At 46.2% G+C, this 17,128-nt stretch overlaps 1 protein-coding gene across 1 annotated transcript in view; it reads right to left on the bottom strand.

Moving 5' to 3' along the window:
* The window catches only part of ATM (ATM serine/threonine kinase), a 114,169-nt gene that overhangs the window by 25,821 nt on the left and 71,220 nt on the right, over positions 1-17,128 (bottom strand). Inside the window, exons 34-42 of the mRNA XM_069969764.1 lie at positions 13,501-13,672; positions 12,344-12,485; positions 11,434-11,613; positions 9,455-9,632; positions 9,140-9,227; positions 7,338-7,496; positions 7,057-7,165; positions 5,042-5,130; positions 4,148-4,250 (exon numbers count right to left, since the gene is read on the bottom strand). Of these exons, the coding sequence (XP_069825865.1) occupies positions 4,148-4,250; positions 5,042-5,130; positions 7,057-7,165; positions 7,338-7,496; positions 9,140-9,227; positions 9,455-9,632; positions 11,434-11,613; positions 12,344-12,485; positions 13,501-13,672 (1,220 nt within the window). The remainder of the gene's footprint in view (positions 1-4,147; positions 4,251-5,041; positions 5,131-7,056; positions 7,166-7,337; positions 7,497-9,139; positions 9,228-9,454; positions 9,633-11,433; positions 11,614-12,343; positions 12,486-13,500; positions 13,673-17,128) is intronic.

Genomic DNA, 17,128 nt, shown 5'->3' with positions numbered 1-17,128 from the left:
GATGATGGGGATGTAGTGGTATGATGATGATGATGGAACAAGAGGATGATGAGGGGTGTAGTGGTATGATGATTAAGGAACAAGAGGATGATGGGGGTGTAGTGGTATGATGATGGAACAAGAGAATGATGAGGATGTAGTGGTATGATGATGAAGGAACAAGAGGATGATGGGGATGTAGTGGTATGATGATGATGAAGGAACAAGAGGATGATGGGGGTGTAGTGGTATGATGAAGGAACAAGAGGATGATGGGGGGTGTAGTGCTATGATGATGGAACAAGAGGATGATGGGGATGTAGTGGTATGATGATGATGAAGGAACAAGAGGATGATGGGGGTGTAGTGGTATGATGATGATGATGGAACAAGAGGATGATGGGGGTGTAGTGGTATGATAGAACAAGAGGATGATGAGGGGTGTAGTGGTATGATGATGGAACAAGAGGATGATGAGGGGTGTAGTGGTATGATGATGAAAGGGCAGGAGGATGAAGGGGTGGTAGTATTATGATGGAGGTGTTTGTAGTATGATGATGGAGGGGCAGGAGGATGAAAGGGGTAGTAGTATGGTGATGAAGGGGCAGGAGGAGGGGACAACATGGGGGGCATCTGTAAGAGGGACAACACAGGGGGCCATCTATAAGGGGGAAACATTGGGGGCCATCTATAAGGTGGACTACATGGGGGGTGTATACAATAGGGCATGCACAGAGGGGGGCATGTACTGTAAGGGGGGTCACATAGTGTCGGGGCTACCTACTAAATGAGGGTGTAAAGGGGACAGTACAGATGTGCAGTTTTTAGAGAGATGAGGATGGTGAGAAGCGAGGAGTCTAATATGTCTGTCTGGCAGATTCTGTGGATTCGTGGCCCAGAGAAGTTGTCATAATGGCCCAGGGCAGATGGAGAAGATGAAAAGGGAAGAACTCCGATCAGAGAAGACGTCCCCTGTGAGTCACTTGATATAACTGCTCTGTAATGTATATGGTGTATAGATCCTGTGTACAGTGCGTCCACCTCTATATGACTGTATGAAGTGATATTGGTCTATGTACAGAGGATTATATTCAGTAGCAGCAGCGGTGGTGTTAGTTAGTATGTGGTGGTATTATTTGTTACTTGTTATCTGGTACTGTGTTTTATTGGATTTAGTATACTGGATTTGGTCAGTAACAATATGGTGGTGATGGTTGTGGTGTGGCGGTAATATTTCCCCTTGTGTACTGGTAATATTGGCAATATTGGTCTCAGTAAACAGGATTTGTTTAGTAACAGTATGGCGGTGATAATATTTCCTGTATACTGGTATTATTGGTAATATCAGTCTTGAGATATATATATACCAATAGCATTGAGAAGGGGGGGCCCAAGTTGACCTCTTGCACCAGGGCCCAAGAGACATTAGCTACGCCCCTGGGGGCGGCATTCAGTGGCAGATTATAATATGAGCGGTTCGGGCGGCCGCCCACATTATAATCCGCCACTGATTGTACCATGTACCAGAGACCCCCGCGCCCGGACAGCATCTGTAATTAGATGCTGGGAGCGGGGGAGACTGTATTCATAAGCGCCGCGCTGTAATGAATCAGCCACCCGGTGCTGTTACTACAGCGCGGCGCTTATGAATACAGTTTCCCCCGCTCCCAGCATCTAATTACAGATGCTGTCCGGGCTCGGGGGTCTCCGGTACCGGCATTCCACGTCCGTGATCTGTCAGGATCACAGAACGTGGGAATGCAGCCTTAGTCCCCCCGGCTGATGTGTGGCTGCCGGGGGTGTCCCATCCTGTCCCCGGCAGCGCGCGCATCAGAGAGCTCCCTGTGCGCCGGAAGTCACAGCCACAGGCGCACGGGGAGCTCTCTAATGCCCGCGCTCCCGGGGACAGGACGGGACACCCTGGGCAGCCGCACATCAGCCGGGACCAGACCAGAGAGGCTCGACAGGGGAACGAATGGCAGGTGAGTTGTGTGCTGTTTTTTGTTTTTGTTTTATCTGCTGTGCAGGGGGGGGGGGACCATATATAAGGGAGAGGGGAGAGGGGGACTATCTATAAGGGGGGGGGGAGAGGGGGACCATCTATAAGGGAGAGGGGAGAGGGGGACCATCTATAAGGGGGGGGGGAGAGGGGGACCATCTATAAGGGGGGGGGGGAGAGGGGGACCATCTATAAGGGGGGGGGGGGGAGAGGGGGACCATCTATAAGGGGGGGGGGAGAGGGGGACCATCTATAAGGGGGGGGACAGGGGGATCATCTATAAGGGAGGGGGACCATCTATAAGGGAGGGGAGAGGGGGACCATCTATAAGGGAGGGGGGAAATAGGGGGACCATCTATAAGGGGGAAAGAGGGGGACCATCTATAAGGGAGGGGAAAGAGGGGGACCATCTATAAGGGAGGGAGGAGAGGGGGACCATCTATAAGGGAGGGGGGAGAGGGGGACCATCTATAAGGGAGGGGGGAGAGGGGGACCATCTATAAGGGAGGGGGGAGAGGGGGACCATCTATAAGGGGGGGGGGAGAGGGGGACCATCTATAAGGGGGGGGAAGAGGGGGACCATCTATAAGGGAGAGGGGACCATCTATAAGGGGGGGGGGGAAGAGGGGGACCATCTATAAGGGGGGGGAGAGGGAAGAGGGGGACCATCTATAAGGGGGGGGGAAGAGGGGGACCATCTATAAGGGGGGGGAGAGGGGGACCATCTATAAGGGGGGGGAGAAGGGGACCATCTATAAGGGAGGGGGGAGAGGGGGACCATCTATAAGGGAGGGGGGAGAGGGGGGCCATCTATAAGGGAGGGGGAGAGGGGGACCATCTATAAGGGAGGGGGAGAGGGGGACCATCTATAAGGGGGGAGAGGGGGACCATCTATAAGGGGGGGGGGAGAGGGGGACCATCTATAAGGGGGGGAGGGGGACCATCTATAAGAGAGAGGGGACCATATATAAGGGGGGGAAGAGGGGGTCCATCTATAAGGGGGGGGGGAGAGGGGTTCCATCTATAAGGGGGAAGAGGGGGACCATCTCCTAAAAGATCAGCACCCTCCTCTCCTGACATTCTCTGTGCTGCTGGGAGTTCTCCTATAGGATTAGTACCCTCCTCTCCTGACATCCTCTGTGCTGCTGGGACCTCTCCTATAGGATTAGCACCCTCCTCTCCTGACCTCCTCTGTGCTGCTGGGACCTCTCCTATAGGATTAGCACCCTCCTCTCCTGACCTCCTCTGTGCTGCTGTGACCTCCCCTATAAGATCAGCCCCCTCCTCTCCTGACATCCTCTGTGCAGCAAGGGACCAAACAATATGTTTATTGGGGACAGCAGTGGGTGGGGGGGGGGCAGTAGTGGATTATAATGTGGGCGGATTGACGGGGGGGCGTCATCCTATAGTTCGCCTCGGGCAGCAGAGAGGCTAGAATCACCCCTGCCTCCTAGATATCCTATTAAAATGTATAAACAAGTAATTTTGTATCTAGTTATATCAAAGGTGGACAGATAAAGAAGGCCGTCCCACCATTGACACATCCTTTATTCCCAGGATGGGGCATAGGTGTACGATTAGGAGGTGGTAAATGTATGAGTACAGCACTCAGCAATCTCCAAGCAGCTGCCATAGACAATGAATAGAGCGGTAGTGTGTGTATATGTCCACCACTTTATTCCAACAGGAGACTTGGAACTCTATTGTCAAGTTAGCAGGGGGTTCCTAGCAATTTGACCCCTGCCATCATATACTTATACCCTTTCTTGTAAATAGGTGATTAATGGTGGGGCAAATTTTAAAAGAAATGTTCTTAATATATAGATATATACAAGCAGTAGTGGATTATAATAGGTCCTTTTCGGGTGGTAGCCCGGGGCCCTGAGCTCCTGGGGGGGCCCATGGCTACCCAAAAAGACTTATATTTTTAATGGTGTAGTGTCTCCTGGCTACATTTCTGCCATGATTTGCAAAAAATCACTGCTTTTTTAGCGCAATTTTGCACAGATCACGGCATCATGAGATTATCTATCCTGTACTATCCTGAACACCATGCTATTCCAGCCATTGTTACAGTGGGGTGGGAGGGGCCAAAGCTTGGTGAACAGCCGGGGCCTACGATAAAGTTAATCCGCCCCTGTATACAAGCAAGAATCAGACAACCAATACCTGCATGATCCCAGCCTGGCGAGTAGACGGAGGCAGGTTAGTTTCCAGGTCATAAGTAACCAAAGCTTTTCCCCACTTGGCTTCATGTTCATATGTTCGGATTCTGATGCAAGAAAAAAAAAACATTTAAAGAAAGCATTTAAAAAAATCTTGACGACCTCATTATAAGACAAGGATAAAAAAACAAAATAAAAAAAACAGTACTTGGGGTGGTCATGCTGCCTGAGCTGCTACTCTGCCTTGTTGACAGCATTTAGATATGTGCTTTACAACAGCCATATGGGCCATAGAAACCTGTGAACAGGAGGGGGGAGATTTGTCAAAGGGTGTAAAATATAGACTGGTGTAAATTGTCCACAGCAACCAATCACAGCTCATCTATCAATTTACCAGAGCTGAGAGCTGAGCTGTGATTGGTTGCTGTGGGCCGTGTATATTTTACTTTCTTTAATAAATCTCCCCCGAGATGTTCATTGACTTGTATGGGAGAATGTTGTGAGCATGCTCTGTGACCTTGATCCCTTTACAGTCAGAGAAGACCTATCTAAGTACTAACTTATAGTTGTAGGTTAGAACGGCACTGTGTGGACTTTCCAGTCACTGAGCTTCTAGCTCGTGGGTGCAAGTCTCCAGGTGACTGACCTCAGGCACCACCAAATACCAATAAAGATGAAGGAGAGACGGCACTCCAATAGAAAGTAAGGTGAGAGTTTAATTACCCAAACACGTGTAGCGACGTTTCAACTCTGCTCCAGAGTCTTTTTCAAGCTTGAAAAAGACTCTAGAGCAGAGTCGAAACGTCGCTACACGTGTTTGGGTGAATAAACTCACACCTTTACTTTCTATTGGAGTGCCGTCTCTCCATCTTTATAAGTACAAACTTAGGTGTCTTACCTAGCCAGGGGATGAAGCATTTTTCCTCCCCCACATCCATACAAGCTGTCAGGTTCTCCAATACTTCTGTAAATGTCCATCATGAGAGCCTAATATACACAGAAAGAAACAATGACAATTTTGGCAAGATATAAAGAAAAAATATTGGTAATACTAAATGATTTAGGATAATTCTTTTTATGTTTTATTACTTTTCCACAATTAGGCTGGGTTCACACTACGTATATTTCAGTCAGTATTGTGGTCCTCATATTGTAACCAAAACCAGGAGTGGATTAAAACACAGAAAGGCTCTGTTCACACAATGTTGAAATTGAGTGGATGGCCGCCATTTAATGGCAAATATTTGCTGTTATTTTAAAACAACGGCTGTTATATTGAAATAATGGCCGTTATTTACTGTTATATGGCGGCCATCCACTCAATTTCATCATTGTGTGAACAGATCCTTTCTGTGTTTTAATCCACTCCTGGTTTTGGTTACAATATGAGGACCACAATACTGACTGAAATATACGTAGTGTGAACCCAGCCTTAAAGCGCGGCTGTGTCTTTACAGAAGCGTGAACATTTAACCTGTTTCAGGGCTCCCAGCATCATAATGATACATGATGGCGGGAGGTCTGCGATTCCGGCCTTCATCACATCTTCTGTGCATTGACTGTAATCACAGAATGTGACTACTATGTAGTGTACAGCACCAGACCACTAAAGGCCCTATTACACAGGTCGATCCAGAAGAACAAGTGAGCAGGTCAATGCTCACTTGCTCCACGCTGGCACTATTACACACGCCAATAGTGAGTGTGTAAGAGGTGTGGGGGGGGGGCACTGGAGCCCATAGAAGATAGTGGTGGGCGGTCTGCTGCCACTGCTCCTATTGCACGGAGTGACGGCCACCAGACCGTCACTCTTGTTCTAGTTTTTTTCAGCACGTTGTAAGACAAGGATCAGCCAACTACGTGCATGATTATCGGCTGATTATTGCCTTTTAACAGGAGTTATTACACCAAGTGATTATCAGCCGTAACAGCCGATAATCTGCCAAATAAGGCCAATAATCACTTGGTGTAATAGAGCCTTTAGTCTAGTAGTGGGCTGGAGCAGTTCTAAGGATAAGATTGCTGTAGCACCGTGAACCAATCGACCAATTGGGTGGGAATAGGGCCTTTTAAAAAATGTTGGCATTTCCTCCCTTGGCCAAATTTTTCCTAATCAAGAAATACTCCTATAGAAAGGTTGTCTTCCTAATCTTACAACCTCTTTCCATATGTGCAGTTCAGTCACATAGATGTCATAGAGAAGACCGAACACAGGACCCCTAAGACAAGGAGGAGAGATTTGCTAATCCTAGTTGGCTCTCAGTCTAGGGGATTCATAATGGTTACACATAGCAAAGGCTACATAAGTAATCGCCATGAACACAAGCATGCCAAGATATAAAACAACCGCACTGAGTGCAAGTGCTAATAAAGAGAAACCTATGTATGTCCAATGTATGTGCTATGTACTTCGGGAGCTATTTGGGCAACCACTTTTTAGATTGGCTTTAGGCTAAGCCAAACACTTCAGGGCACCAAATTGTATCAAGGGCTGTCCACTGTTTAAGAAATGAGAGTCACATACAATACTACTTTGAACAATGACATGGTTGGGAGCAGGAAGTTGGGTTTTCAGAGTCCAGAGGGGGCCTAATTGCCCAATTCCTTTCAAATAATAATAATAATAATAATATAGAATGTCTTGTCTGTTCATCATGAATGCTATACCTATATTGTTGGAATTTCTTACTGCATTTATCATGTTGGCCATTGTTCGGCCTATTGTGTTTAGCCTATGTTGGGCTATCACATGTTTGATTAAAATTTTAAAATTAATGAATTTTTTTGTAAACCAGAAATGAGAGTCATGGTGGCTCCAGGGACTTGATGAGGCTCTAGGGAGGGTGAAATATTTTCTACAATCCATTACAATCTGTATGTGTAATCATGTAAACCAGAAAATCTAAGGAATACCTGCAAACTTATCCCCGTTTCATCTTTGCTCTTCTCGCTTATACTGACAATAGTCATCGTCTGACTCTCCTCTTCAAACTTGAGAGATTTGCGTGCAGTGAACTTGCTTCTAAAAAACACCAGTCACATTGTTTAGCACAGGATAAGTCAGGTTAAAGGTAAGCGGTAGAAACCAATACAGAAAAAATTACAATAATAATACTCAGTATGTTATGTAAAACTGAAGAGAGGTGGTGGCGCCCGACCTATCAGTCTGGGCACAGGCCTCATTAATCACTTACTTTACTGTTTTTTCTCCATCTAACTTGATCTTGTCAATGTAGATTTCAGTATACAGCAGAGCAGTAAAGTGAGCCGCACAGGACTGCACCGCCATGGCAACTTCAAGGTAATTCAGATCGAGCCAGAAATTATCATCAAAGGCTGTTCCTTGTCCGGGTCTAAAACAAGAAGAGGATGAAGTCTATCCTGATGTAGCACTATGCTATGCATACTACCTCGTCATGCTGCCATGTAGCAGATACATAAAGGAAGAAAATAAAAAGTGGAGTTTTTTTTTATTTATTGTGGAGGCCCCCCTACATTTTGATAACTACAGGGGCAGATTCACCATTGCAAATGTGCCAAAACTTTTGCTCTCCTCCGGAAGAAAGAAAAAGGTCATCCTGAAGGAGAAGTTTTTGCATACTCTAAGGGCCCTATTACATGAAGAGATAATTGGCTGATCATTTCTTTAGCTTCTAACCTAAAATCGTGTAATACATGTAATAGTGCTGCGCGGATAACGGCTGATGATTGTAGTATAGAATAATAAAGTATTAACTCACCTTACCATGTTCCCGGTGTCCTCGGGGGCTTCCCTGGTCTCTGCAGTTCTGCTTTCTGCTCCCTTCTGTTTCGGTCTCTGCACTGACAGGCCGTGGCCGCTCAGCCAATCACGGCTCGAGACCTGTCAGTGCTGAGACCAGAAACAAAGGCAGAGCTGCAGACACCGGGGAAGGCCTGAGGACACAAGGGAATGTGGTAAGGTAAGTTAATACTTTATTATTTTACAATAAAGGCAAGGGCTGCACGGACATTGCTAACTATGTCCGTGAAACCCTTGCTGTCCGATAGTTGGCCCGAGTAAATGCCCAGTAAATGAGTGCCGATCTAGCAGATCGGCGCTTGTTTACAGTTTATGATCGGTCTGTGTAATAGGACCCTAAGGCTAAAAAACAATTCAATGTTACGTTTTTTGACAAAGGTTTAAATTTGACTATTTTGGTTCCTTCACTGTGGACAAAATTCTGACCTTTCTAGGTAAATAGGCACTGTTATGCTGCGTTTACACGGAACGATTATCGTTCGAATTTTTGCCATAACGATCGCATTTGAGCGATAATCGTTCCGTGTAAACACAGCAAACGAACAAGCGACGAGCGAAAAATTGTTCATTTTGATCTTTCAACATGTTCACAAATCGTCGTTCATCGTTCGCTAAAAAATTGCAGATCGCTTCGTGTAAACAGTCTTTCAAAGATTCACCCTATGTAAAACATGGGCTTAAGCGATCTTAAAAACGATCGCAATAACGATTCTAACGATTTATTAGTCGAAACACTGATCGTTATAAAAGCCAAATCGTTGCTTCAAAATCGTTAAACGATCGATTGGGCGAATTATCGCTTCGTGTAAATGCAGCATTACAGAGAGGTCAAATGTTTTGATCGGTCAGGGTCTGCAGAGACCCCGCAGAGACCCCCAGCAATCAAGAGAACAAGCCGGGACAAGAGTGTGCTAGCGTATTATTTCATTCAGCAGCTCTCAGTGATCTCTGTTCAGACAGCTCCATTATAAGTATATAGGCCAGCTGGAAGAAGAGGAATAAAATCACACTACCATGTGCTTCTCCCTGCTTGTTCTCCTTATTAGTGAATATACCATGTTCTGTTACAAAACTACAATTCCCATCATGCCTGGACAGCCAAAGCTTTAGCATACCAGGAATTGTAGTTTTGTAACAGCTGGAGGGCCTGAGTTTGACACCCCTGTTCTAGAGGAAAAGTGAGCTAAACAAAATGAATACATGAACTCTTCCTACCGTCTCTGCTTCCTCAAATACTCCACAATACTGAGCATTGTTCTTCTGGAAGCAACGTTCACCGTTCCACGGGCCAAGCCTTCGGACTCTGGTTTAGAAACGGACATGTTATTGATTCAGTCTGTGATCATATAATGTACAGTTCTTGGCCTGAAACCACCAATACATATATAGGTTCATTCATTGTAGTGTATGCACTATATATGCACTGCTGTTCATATACCCATATCATTACAAAGCATTTTGGTACCATCATCTGTGATTTCCATACATCGCTGCAGTGAAGACCAACTCTGCATAGGATTGTGACTGTACCTGAGTCTGAACTTGCCGGAGTGGCGGATCTGCTGGACGTCGGTGTAGAGCGGCAGCATGCTGTGAAAAATCCTTTAATGTGCTTTGATAAAAGTGTCCTCCATGTATTGTTTGGGTCATTGAGTAGGATATTATGTATGAGATAAGGCAAGATAGCCTGGCAGAAATCAGCTTTGACCTACAAGGTTCAGAGAAACACAATTACATAGAGGCATCATATACCATGACACCGGAAATGCTATTTCTCATCGGTGCTATGTAATCATGGTGCAAAAATACTAAACATAACACAATTTAGCTTAGTTTCTCTTCTACAGCTTGCTGTACTACTTGCTGTTTGCGCTGCTTTCTCTTTATACATATGCACAACCCATGTGATTCTTCCCTAAAACCTCATGTATCTGCTCTCCTGTGTACAGTTTCTCTTCTCCGCTGTCCAAAATCTGGGAGACGGTAGGAAGAGATCATGTGTTCATTTTGTTTAGCTCACTTTTCCTCCAGGGGAACCATTTCCCTGCCGAGGGCCAGTCGGGCATTAATAAAATCATTCGAGGGCCGCATACTGTGCGCAGCAATTAGCAGTGTGGGTTAGCAGCACCCGGGGCAAGGCAATGTATTGTTCCCCTAATGCCCCTACTATTGTAGTTAACCCTCTGTGATGCCTCTAGTATCTGATGTGAATCCTTAGTGATGCTGGTAGCCAGAGTTAACCCCCAGTGATCCCCTGAACCCTCAGTGATGCCCCTGGTAGTCCTAATTAACTCCCAGTGATGCCCCTGGTAACTGACGTTAACCCTTAGTGATGCCCCTGGTAGCTGATGTTAACCCCCAGTGATGTCCCTGGTAGCTGATGTTAACCCTCAGTGTCTGTACCAAGTAAAAAAATAAACATCCCATCCCACTCACCTTTCCTCCGCTCCCACGCTGCCCAGGTCCTCTTCTCTCTCTTCTCTAGTCTGTATCAGACTTCTCCTGCAGGCGGCACGCGAATTAACATCATCAAGCGTTCAAGGAGAAAGAAGATGTGCGCCACTCTGTTAAGGAAGTAGTCGTCACGCACAGCATCCTCCTGTGTCATGTGGCTCTGGGTGCTGGCTTCTGCCCTACCAGTGCGGTGCACATCACAGGAAAGCCGCAGGCCGCATCGGGATATCTCAGGGGCCAGATGCGGTCTGCGGGCCAGACGTTCCCCGCCCCTGCTCTAGAACATGGGTGTCAAACTCAGGCCCTCCAGCTGTTACAAAACTACAATTCCCAGAGAGCAAGAACTATGATGGATTCATCTCTCTCTGTGAGCAACAGCAATACGGTAGGCCATTTTTAACAAAGACTATTAAGAAGTTGTTTCATTTTGAGAGTACTGATGACTTCACTAAAGGTGTATGGGTGTATATTGCAGAAACAGCTGCCACCGGCACTCCCGTCAATGACGGAGGTGCTGGCGCAGATGAAACATTATCTGTTCCTGGATAGAGTGGAATGTGAGAAGCTCAAAGAGGCAACCACTAACAGATTTTTTAAGAAATATAGACGTTTTGCGGAAAACTTTCTTTCTGATCAGAAAATTAGTGACCTAGCTGGATCACTAGGACGCCTGAAAATCTCAGGTAGATAAGTGCTGTTCTAGACATTTAACGTATATGTTTTATTTACTTTTTTTTCTCTGCATCTGTGGAGGGGGTGGGGGTTTTAGGTTGGAAAGTTTCTGTAGGGCGGTTCCTCATATGTCGGCAAAGGAGAATGCTACAGATGCTACTCCTGACTATTTCGCTCATTCGGACATGTGATGTATATATGTCCAAATGTTGTCATGTAAATTTTATATGTAAAAACTAATTAAAAATAAAATCTAATAAAACAAAAAAAAAAGAGACCTGGCTGTGACTACTAGAGAACGGGCTAAGAGAGGTTTTGGTATGACTATTGAAAGGGGGAAAAGGACTACGTATTTTTAAAAATGTAAGTGCCCAGAAACTTACCTCACACATTGGTTTTAGTAAAAGAAGAACTTCACTTCTTACTCCACCACTGTCAAGTAACGCACAGGTCAAGCCCTTTATCCAGTCCTCGTGGTTGTCATTTTGAGGTATCCATAAGCTGTGATCATCCACAGTGTCATATGCACCATCTGTCTCCTGCATAGGTTCAACTTGAAGGATCTAAAAGAGTCAAGAACAAGGACCCTGTTTAGCACTGAATTCCACATTTTCCCATGTACAATTCAGCAATATTAACATCAAGATTGTATCCAAAGGGAATTTATTCAACCGTTCTTTAGGTAATTTTTTACATCACACGTTTTGCACCATAACTTTTTAATCTCTCCATTGAAGAAACCATATGTTAAAGGGGTACTCCGGAAAAAAATATTTTCTTGTCAAATCAACTGGTTTTAGAAAGTTATATAGATTTTTTATATTTTTTATATTAGATTTTTTAATATTTAAAAATCCACAGTCTTCCAGTACTTATCAACTGCTGTATGTCCTACAAGAAGGGGTTTATTCTCTCCAGTCTGACACAGTGCTCTCTGCTTTCACCTGTGTCCATGTCAAGAACTGTCCAGAGCAGTAGAAAATCCCCAAAGAAAACCTGTCCTGCTCTCCAGACTGGAAAGAATACCACTTCCTGCAGGACATACAGCAGCTGATAAGTACTGGAAGACTTGAGATTTTTTTTTTAATAGAAGTAAAATATAAATCTCTGGCACTTTCTGCCACCAGTTGATTTGAAAGAGATTTTTGGGGGGTGAACAACCCCTTTGATGGCTACTTATTATGTTTTATTTGCACCGGTTAGTAAAATTTGCTTTTCAGTTGTCTGAATGGTTTTGCATGCACTGAAATTATTATACTCAACTATTTAAGGGTGCAGCTGTGAGTCACTTACTTTCTTTTTCGGAGTCCGGAATGGCTGCAGGTATACCAGCATGGGATCTCCATGGTCTTTGTATGAATCCCAAAATTGACAACCAGTTTTTGTGGCCAAAATATTCTTCAAACAAGTAGCGGCAGCTGATCGGACATTGATGCTAAAATAAGAAATGTATATTAAAATCGATGAGTGAAATATAAAATGGCCGCAGAAAAGTCATCTACAGCTGGTCATAGACAAGGTAAGGCTATGGGTCCTGATTCTACATATCTAATGGTGGTAATGGTGCTGGAGAGAACACCGGGAGCAGGGAGAGGTAAGGTGTCAGGTGTTTGGACAAGGGTTGCGTGGACATCGCTAACAATGTCCATGCAGCCCTTGCTGCTCGAATATCGGGCCGTCTAATAGGCCCAGTAAACGAGTGCCGATCTAGCATCTATCTAAGTCCTGCAGTTCCCAATCCCCTGCTCTGTTCTAACGCTGCCACACAGCGCTATACAGGCCTGGGTCCCATACTCCCTATGTACTGTATATTACTATATGCTTACTGTGCAGAGGCTGCCAGACACATCGATCGTGTCGGACAGCCTCTCCCCAGGTATTGTATATGAGAACATGTATAATGTATATGGGAACGGAAACCTGCCCTGTATAGTGCTTTGCGGCAGAGTTAGAACAGAGCAGGGGATCAGTATTGCGGGGCTTCAATAGCCCTGCAGTTCCCGACACAAATGTTGGTGGCAGCAGTGGGGGGGGGGGGTGATGTTGCCCCTTACTGCTGCCAGTGAATAAAATTGCATATACAAATAAAAAAAAAAATACTAAAAAAAAAAAAAGTTGGTCTCTGATTCCTTAAGGTGCCCACATACATTAAATAGCTGGTTCGACCTACAGCTATTCATTATGACCAACCCTCCATCAAGCTTCATGCTTCACCAAGCATTCATGCATTGCAGCGGAGAGAAGGAAATAAGATGCTGCCAGACACCTCAGGCTATGGCTTTTCGCTAAGGAGTAAAAAGGATCAAGCACTGACATAAACATGCCTGATCCTGCTTTCTCCTATACATATAAGGTTTATGGGTTCTGCCAACTTTTCTGTAATGTGTATGGGGATCTTAATTATACTATTCATTCTGACACCACAGGCAGATATGACATTCAATACGTACCAGTGGTCCGTCAGGGCATTATTTATTAGCGTCAGAATGACGAGGACACACTGAAGCTCCTTGTCTTCGAAAACGTCCCCGGCTCTGCCATACAGCAGCTCCTTCCTGTGCTGTAATGCTATGGTGCAGAAGTCAATGGGTCCCAATTCTCCAAGGCAGCTCCCGACGGCCTCTGCAAACGACAGCATGTAAACAGCAGCCGGTTACAATCTCCTGAATTGTCATACAGTATAATGAGACCTTGTGGAATAGCGAAGTGATGTGAACTCAACGATCCATGAAGTCTAATGCTGTTATTAACAGATGTGGAAGTAACCAGTAATGTGGACAGGAAGGGATTAACCTGAATTACTGTATAATTTACATAGAACTATTAAAGAAGTACACACTTACTAAAATTATTATTGTGATTATACAGATTCTGGGGGTTCAAATGTCTTCTCTATATTTAATTAATGGAATTCTCTACAATTTAAGGCAGGGGTAGGGAACCTTGGCTCTTCAGCTGTTGCAAAACTACAACTCCCATCATGCCTGGACAGCCAACAACTTTGGTTGTCCAGGCATGATGGGATTTGTAGTTTAGCAACAGCTGTAGAACCAAGGTTCCCTACCACTGATTTAAGGGATTCTCAGACTCAACTGCTTTGATGTTTATCTTTGTTATTTTTTTGCTGAAATTCCCCCTTAATATTATCTCTGATTTTTTAGGACTGTTTAAGGGGTTAATGTCTGCCCCCACGGTAATCTAGGTAAGTGAAGAGCTAAAAGGCAGTCCTAACTCTTGGCTCATAGCTGTTTCTCCCAATCTCCCTTATACACATGAATTCTCAGCCAAGCGTTCTAGCGTTTTGGATGAAAAGGTGTGAGCTGCTGCCAGACTCCTCTAGTCTTATCTCTCAAATAACAAGGGATCAAGCAGTTGAAATCCAACATGCCTAATCCTGAGCTGGGGGCCCCACTTACATATTGGACAGTTATCCGCTCGCACCAAAGCCGATTACTTTTTTCTAATGTGTACAGGGTTCAAAGGGGTTATCCTCAGACTAAAAAGTTAAAGTAGCTGATTAGTTGGATTCCAACCATTGGGACCCCCTCCCAGGGCCGGGACAAAGGGTAGGCGATGGCCTAGGGCGCCATCTCCTGGTGAATTACAGGGGGCGCAATGTAGCTCCACGTAAAAATCCCCCCACCTGACCTCACACAGCAGCATCCCTTCTCCACTCTGCTCCAGCTCCGCAACGGCAGGACCTGCGCTGCTACTCCTCTCTTCTGCTTGGTTCCGGAGCTGAAGAAAAGCTTCTAATTAATGTCACATGACCTCTGGAGCCAATCAGGAGAGGGGAGAAGTGCAGGGACAAGTGTAATGGCAGATGCCCCAACCCCCGCCCCCCCTCCCGACAGAGAACGATGAGGAGACTGATCGGCATCCTCAGAAACATCCTCAGTGTCCTCCTCCACTGCTACTGCTGTGTGGGTGGGTGAGTATTTGTGTACTAATGGAGTGAGTGAGTGTGTGTGTGTGTGTGTGTGTGTGTGTGTGTGTGTGTGTGTTGGAATGTGTGACTGAGATAGGACAACTCCCAGCATGACCTGTGTGGCTGAGGTAGGACAACAACTCCCAGCATGACCTGTGTGACTGAGATAGGACAACAACTCCCAGCATGACCTGTGTGGCTGAGGTAGGACAACAAGTCCCAGCATGACCTATGTGGCTGAGGTAGGACAACAACTCCCAGCATGACCTGTATGTCTGAGGTAGGACAACAAGTCCCAGCATGACCTATGTGGCTGAGGTAGGACAACAACTCCCAGCATGACCTGTATGTCTGAGGTAGGACAACCACTCCCAGCATGACCTGTATGACTGAGATAGGACACCAACTCCCAGCATGACCTGTATGTCTGAGGTAGGACAACCACTCCCAGCATGACCTGTGTGACTGAGATAGGACACCAACTCCCAGCATGACCTGTGTGGCTGAGGTAGGACAACAAGTCCCAGCATGACCTATGTGGCTGAGGTAGGACAACAACTCCCAGCATGACCTGTATGTCTGAGGTAGGACAACCACTCCCAGCATGACCTGTGTGACTGAGATAGGACAACAACTCCCAGCATGACCTGTGTGGCTGAGGTAGGACAACAACTCCCAGCATGACCTGTGTGGCAGAGGTAGGACACCAACTCCCAGCATGACCTGTGTGGCAGAGGTAGGACAACAACTCCCAGCATGACCTGTGTGGCAGAGGTAGGACAACAGCCCCCAGCATGACCTGTGTGGCTGAGGTAGGACAACAACTCCCAGCATGACCTGTGTGGCAGAGGTAGGACAACAGCCCCCAGCATTCACCTGTGTGACTAGGGTAGAACTACAGCTCCCAGCATGCTCCTGTGTGTGGGGAGGGGGGGGGGCGCCATTTGCCTTCTCTGCCTAGGGCACCAAAACTCCTTGTCCCGGCCCTGCCCCCTCCTGTCCCAAGAATGGAGGTAAATCATCCCCCCCAAGTGTATGGAGCAGCAGAGTAAGAGCTCAGCCACTGCTTATTGTCTAAGAGACTTCTAAAGATAGCAGGATTTAGCACTCTGCAATGTTATAAAATGTTATGGAGAGTGAATGGAGTAAAGGCAAAGTCCTTATACATATCTATTTAATGGGTCCACATACTGTGTGCAACTGTGGATCAGGAACAGTGGACAGTTTCAACCCCATTTTAGAGGCCTATTCCACGGAACGATAATCGCCCGAATCGGGCCGATTATCGCTCCGTGGAATAGAGACAACGATTATCTGATGATCCTGTCATCGGCTGATCGTTTATTTAGGTGCAAAACTAAAATCATCAGGCACCGACTGTGCATCGCTGAGTGGAATAGCGGTTCGCGGCAGGTGACCGACGATTCCACAAACAGCATACTTTACCTAACCATGCTGCGGGGCTTCTCCTGCGCTCCTTCTCCCGGTCCCGCGTGCAGCAGCAGCTTTAGAGCGGCCTGTCTGAGCTGACAGACCGCTCGGCCAACCACTGTCCGGGACCGCCGTGGCCAGTGATTGGCTGAGCGGTCTGTCAGCTCAGACAGGCCGCTCCGAAGCTGCTGCTGCACTTGGGACCAGCAGAAGGAGCACAGGAGAAGCCCCGCAGCATGGCTAGGTAAAGTATGCTCTTTAAACAAGGGCTGCAAGGACATCGGTAACAATGTCCCTGCAGCCCTCCCTAAACGATTATCGGGCCATGGAATCTAGCAGATCGGCGCTCATTTACATTATTGATCGGGCCCCCATCGGCCCGTGGAATAGGACCCTTAGTCTATGATCCAATGCAAACAACCATTGAAACCGCAGTCCGTGGATTCAGCTGGAGCCCAGACAAAATAATGAGATCTCAGGGTGCCATAGACTTTAAACTTCTTCACAACTGAACAGTCTGTGATTGCCGGTGACACATGGAGAGTCATCCAAGGGTTGCCGGCAATCACAGACTATGCATTATGGGAGCACACGGATGTGTTCAGGAGGCCAAAAACTGAGTTCTGATTGGTTTCTATAGGTAACAAAGAGAAGTTTCTATAAGACAGCGTGGGGTGGATAGGGGATGACCTTTAATCTTGGGAAACCCTATTTAAAAG

The sequence above is a fragment of the Dendropsophus ebraccatus genome, chromosome 5 (genome assembly GCF_027789765.1).
Source record: "Dendropsophus ebraccatus isolate aDenEbr1 chromosome 5, aDenEbr1.pat, whole genome shotgun sequence".
Lineage (NCBI taxonomy): Eukaryota > Metazoa > Chordata > Amphibia > Anura > Hylidae > Dendropsophus > Dendropsophus ebraccatus.
Note: the sequence above shows the minus strand (reverse complement) of the source record. Positions and strands in the feature narration are given on the sequence as shown.